At 53.3% G+C, this 5680-nt stretch overlaps 1 protein-coding gene across 2 annotated transcripts in view; it reads right to left on the bottom strand.

Annotated features, from left to right (window-relative positions):
- CHRNA3 (cholinergic receptor nicotinic alpha 3 subunit) overlaps positions 1 to 4629 on the bottom strand; it is a 29975-nt gene extending 25346 nt beyond the window's left edge. Inside the window, exons 1-4 of one of the 2 annotated variants that reach the window (XM_024128893.3) lie at positions 4427 to 4629; positions 2606 to 2760; positions 2448 to 2492; positions 1191 to 1300 (exon numbers count right to left, since the gene is read on the bottom strand). In XM_024128893.3, the coding sequence (XP_023984661.1) occupies positions 1191 to 1300; positions 2448 to 2492; positions 2606 to 2760; positions 4427 to 4508 (392 nt within the window). In that variant the 5' untranslated portion in view covers positions 4509 to 4629. The remainder of the gene's footprint in view (positions 1 to 1190; positions 1301 to 2447; positions 2493 to 2605; positions 2761 to 4426) is intronic. The other variant, XM_024128894.3, reaches the window with a different exon arrangement.
- Positions 4630 to 5680: the final 1051 nt, after the last annotated feature.

Raw genomic sequence — 5680 nt, 5'->3', positions numbered from 1 at the left:
AGGTACATATATACAATGGAATATTACTCAGCCATAAAAAAGGAACGAAATTGAGTCATTTGTTGAGACGTGGATGGATCTAGAGACTGTCATACAGAGTGAAGTAAGTCAGAAAAAGAAAAACAAATATAGTATATTAACACATGTATGTGGAACCTAGGAAAATGGTACAGATGAACTGGTTTGCAGGGCAGAAGCTGAGACACAGATGTAGAGAACAAACGTATGGACACCAAGGGGGGAAAACCGCGGTGGGGTGGGGATGGTGCTGTGCTGAATTGGGCAATTGGGATTGACATGTAGACACTGATGTGTATAAAACTGATGACTGATAAGAACCTGTAGTATAAAAAAACAAACAAAAAAAACAACTAATACTAAACTTTCTTTGGGTTATTTGTATGGAAATATGTTAATATAAATGTTTCAAACATTACATGAAATTTCTAAAAATCTTACATGTTCTGGTATAATGTTATAAGTCATAATTCTAGTTATTACTTTAAACTGTATATCTCAGAAATAACTAAATTTCCTTGTCAATTGCATTATTATGAACTTTCATCAAATCTCTAACTGTGGTCATTTTTAAGTCTTTTGTCATTTACACAGAGTTCTGGGTGTACTCTGATGCCTTCGCAAAAATGTTCTCATAAAAGGGTTTCATCTTCAAGGAATTCATGGAAAAGACTCTGACAAGTACAGGTTTCTGGTAACTGACTATACTGCTGAACTGAATGAATAAGCATTTTCAGAACTCTAATAGAAAACTGATGAATTCATAAAAGTGCTAACTTTCTTGTGGTCTAACCATCTAACCATGGGGCGCGGTTGCAGCCTGACTTACAGGGAAGGTCAGGTCCTGCCTTGGTGACAGAAACCCACCCCCATGTATTTCCTTCCTTGCCCTTCCTCCAGTCTGTAATTGCATATTTGGATACTGTAACTCATTCCTGTCTTCCCTGGTGTGTCTGATAAACTCCTAGAGGCAAGGGGGAGGGTATCTATTATGTGCCACAGTATCTCTAGGACCTGGCATATAGTAGATCAATAAATACCTGTGGAATGAACCAAATGAATGGAGCTCTCTTGGAAAAGGTCCCAGGAAGACCAGGCTGTAAAGCACAGCAGGCCAAGGACCCAGGTCCAGGCTGACAGCCCTGAGAGGTGGGGGCCACCCAGCACCTTACTTGTTATACAGCACAATGTCTGGCTTCCAGATCTTCTGTGCAGGGACACGCATGAACTCTGCTCCATTGTAGTCGGAGGGGTTCCACTTCAGCTTGTAGTCATTCCAGATCTGGGGGGAGAAGGCAAGGAGGGAGAGGGGGGCAGTGGAAGGACAAGCATGGTTTTACTTCTTGTGACACCACTCATCTTGGTGACCTCCCCACCTCGGCTGCACGTCAGAGCCGCCTCTGCAATGCAGACCACACTGGCCCATTCCTCATGTGGGTGCTAGTGGGGAGACAGCACTGGGCTGAGTGTGCAGGTTGCCTCCTAGCTGCCTCCATGAGTGGGGCAAGCCCAGCCCCCATCAATCAATCAGGACCACTAGGGCTTTCTCCAGTCATATCCAGTGCCAAGTCCAGGTCCCTGCCAAAGCTCCTGCTGTTTACGTTCCTGAAATGGACATGCCATTAAGCCCCAGTAACGGCGCTAATGACACACAGAACCCTCTTCCATCTCCAGGTTGAGCAGGGTTGGCCTCTGAAGGGTCTGGGGAAGGAACCATGATCTCACCAGGGCCCAGGAAGTGTTTGGGTGCAGAGGCTGGGAGATGTGAGTCCGGAGCACCTGAGGGGAGAGAGGTGAGGCTGTGGCTGGAGGGAACGTGTACCATAGGGCGCTGAGTGGGCACCGTGCCCATCTGGCTTGCCAGCGTCCTAGGAAGGAAGGCTGCATGAGCTGAGTGGCCAGTTGGCTGAGCTGGTGGAAGGATTACCCTTAGGCCAGTGAGTTATCTGTCCATGTCTGCACAAAGCCTCCCTGGGGAGAACATGTGGAAGCCCACTTCTTTGGTCCCAATCTGAACAGGAAAATCCAGAACCCCGGCTCCCACCCTCCCAACAACAACAAAGGCATACGATTCTGACTTAAGGGTGAGTTTTTAGCAAGAGGAAGGGGAAGAGGTGCCTCAGGCGCCACCCTAGAGTCGGGGCCAGGGCTCCACGCCCGGGTCAGCCCCATTTTGTATGAGCATGGAGGTCTCTCCTTCCAGGACGCAGTCTATCGTCTGTGACTTGAGGGGCTGGGCCCTGCAGTCCTTCCACAGGGGTGTAGAGCAGTGCATATGACCCCAAGCCCAGGTAGAGACAGACCAGCCAGTCAGTGGACCTCAATCTGGGTCCACAGGAGTGAAGTAGGGGTTTTGGCCCTTGGTTCACAGACAGCAAATAAAGCAGTCACCACCAGGGGGCAGCAGTGCCCAGGGTCTGGTCACATACTTGCTTGAGCCACAAGTTGGTCTCCATGATCTGGTTTACTTCATCCTAGAAACAGAGATTAAAGTAGATGGTGAATTACAAAAACAAGGCTGGTTCTGGGCAAGGCTATTCCAGAAGCTCCATACCCCACGGCCACAGCTTGTGGCTCTGGCACTCACCACCTTCACCAGCTGAGACATGGACACTTCAAACTGGATGATGACTGGGTCAGACACATTGGCCACTGGCCGGATGATCTCATTGTAATCTTCGAACAGCCGCTCAAACAGACGATGCTCAGCGTCGGAGGCTCTGGCCACTGAGGGAAGTAGCCCTGTAAGATCCTGGGGAAGTCACTTTTTCCCTCACCAGGGACACCATCTACCTACAGCTTCCTCTTCATCTGCTGAGGGTACTCTCTGGAACTCCAGACTTTCAGACTAGTCCTACTCCTTGAAGTTAAAGACTAGAAAACTGAGGCCCAAGAGAGAAGGGAGTCCATCAGGTCACACACATTCGTTGAGAAGTATAATTACAAGCCTGGGCTCTAAATTTGGATAGATCTGGTGCAAATCCTGACAGACTACTTGTGAGCTGTGTGAGCTTAGGCAAGTGGCTTAACCTCTCTAAACCTCATTTCCTTCATCTATGAAAGATTATAAATGTATCCACCTCTTAGGGTTGTTATGAGTGAAGTGCTTAGCTCCATGCAGGCATATGGTAAGAGCTCATGAACCATCCTCACCATCTTTGTTACTACACAGCAGCAGTGTGATCCAAATGCAATCTGCCTGCGTACAGCCACAATGGAGAGACGACCAGTCCACTCCCAGGGCAGGAGTACCCCAGAGCCCGAGGGAGACTACAACCTAGGACTGGGGCTTTGCTTCTTCCCACCCAGGACCCTGTAGAGGTTTAGCCACCAAACATCTTAGAAGCGGGTGCCTACGTGGCTCCCATGATCTCAGAGTGCGACCCACGGTTCCTGCTGATGTTGTCTTCACATCCTGATCAAAGACTCTTCCCTCTCTGAAACCCTTGGGGACCCTCTTTGTTTATAAGCCACACTCCAGGCATCTTGAGTCAGCTGTCTGTTGCTTCTCACAGATCTGGGAAAAATCTGGGGAGGGGATGAGGGGAATCTTTTAAGTCCAACCCAACTTCTCCAGGGATTTTGACTGTCCCCTTCCCCCCCCAACCCAAATAAAGAAGGGGCCACATTCAGGAGCTCCGTGGTGAGTGTTCAGCGCTCTGAGTAGTGGGGGCCTCAGCACCGGAGGGGCAGGAACAGCGCTCTGAGTGCACGGTCACAACGTGGTCTCCCAACAGACTTACCCGCCCAGCTGCAGGGACCGCCTGCAGCCCTGCCAAATCCCTCGTCCCCTGGTATCTACCACCCCTCCCAGGACACTCAAAAGCCTTTCTGTCAGAGCTGGCTTCTCCCTAACAGGCTCCTTAAAGACCGGGCAGAAGGCGAAGGCGGGGAGGTGCCAGGAGTGCGGAGAGGCGAGGACAAGGAGGAGAGGCTGGCGCCCCTTAACGACTCCCCTCTGCCCCAGGTGGCCTTGATCAAACACTGAGCCCTCTCTGGCCTCAGCTTCCCCATCTATTCGTAAAACGAGGAGGTGGGCTGGATGCAGACAGTGGAACCCGCGGCCTGGGCGCGTCAGTTCAGCACCCAGTGCGCCAAGCAGGACGATGGGCAGGGCCGAGACTCGAATCTGTAACGCTGGGCTGTGGAAGGAAGGGCCCCAGTGCGGGCCCTCCCCGCGCCTCCCGGGAGCGCACAAATGACTCTCAAGGATGGGGCAGCCGAGGGGGAAACACGCACCCCCCACCTAACTCGCCGCCGGGCCGGAGCCAGTCCACGCGAGTTTCGGGTCCCCAGCCACGGCGCCCTTCTCCCCATCTCCTCGCGCTGCGCTCCAGGCCGCATCCCCTTCGGACCCCGCTCGGGCGGGGCGCCCGTCCCTCCAGTCCCCCTCGCCCCGCGTCCGTACCTGGCAGCAGCAGCAGCAGAAGCGGCGGCACCCAGGGCGGCAAGAGCTTCGCGACGCGGACTCCGCGCGGCTGGGCGCCCATGGCTGGTCTGCCCTCTGGCCAGAGGCACCGGGCGGGCGGCGTGGGGCGGAGGGCAGGCCGAGCAGAGCCGGACGGTCGGGAGCCGGAGGGACAGTGGCGGAGACAGACCCGCCTGGCAGGACTCCAGGCGCTGCCCGCCCACTCGGAGCGGGACCAGGGCGCGGCGCGTGGAGCCCCGGCTGCTCCAGCCCCACCCACAATCCCGGGCGCAGCCCCGCCCGCCGCCGTGGGGTTTCCGAGCCTCTGCGTGGGAGAGAGGTGAGCTCGCGTCCGAGAACAGGGACGCGCTGGCCCTCCAGTGCGCTGGGCTGGGCGGTCTCATCCCTCCCTCTGGTCGGTGCAGCCCACGGACGGCTCCGCGCCGGGCCAATCCGAGCAGGTGCTCGCAAACCACAGGAAAGAATAGGGGCCGAATCTCTCTCTGTTCCTGGCTTCCGGGGTGAGTGCGAGTCTCTCCTTTCCCCGGGCTTGGGGACCACCGGGCTAGACGGACGGTCGCCGGCCTGCCTGAAAGGTTCTAACACATCCTTAAGACGAGGACTCAAGATTTTGACACTATTAAGTAATTGTTAAATATTTTAGGAATGATAATGGTATTTGTGTTTTTAAGAGTCCTTAGGGTTACCATGAGGAGGAGGGTTGGAGTCAGTTGAAATAATATCGGCCATTGAGTTGGTAATTGATGAGGCTAGATGAGAAACACCTGGAGGTTTGTTAGCCTAGTCTACTGTCGAATATGTTGCAATGCCTTGATAAAAAGTAAAACAAAAGAAAGAAATAACAAAATTAAAAATAAGTCTTGGAGATGGAGCCATCAGAGAAAGCACCGCCCTTCCTGGCCCCTGGACCCTGCAGAACCTCCTCTGCCCTCCGGCCCATCTGCACCCTGGGTGCACCAGGATGGTTCTGTGATGGAGCAGACCACCCTGGGGCCCCTTGGTCTCTCGGACCACCCACCAGGAGTGGGGTGGGGTACCTGCAGGCTTCCTTGGAGTTCCTCTATCACAGGACAGGTCAGTCACCTTTATTATTTCCAGAATGGGTCACCTACCCACATTAAAACCAAACAAAAGGAGACATTTTGCAGGATTCAGAAAATGTTTGTAAGAATTGGGGCTTACTGTCAGGCCCCCATTTAGAGAATTTTCATTCTCCTGACAAGAAGCCCTTTG

This window comes from Physeter macrocephalus, chromosome 11 (assembly GCF_002837175.3).
Source record: "Physeter macrocephalus isolate SW-GA chromosome 11, ASM283717v5, whole genome shotgun sequence".
NCBI lineage: Eukaryota > Metazoa > Chordata > Mammalia > Artiodactyla > Physeteridae > Physeter > Physeter macrocephalus.
Note: the sequence above shows the minus strand (reverse complement) of the source record. Positions and strands in the feature narration are given on the sequence as shown.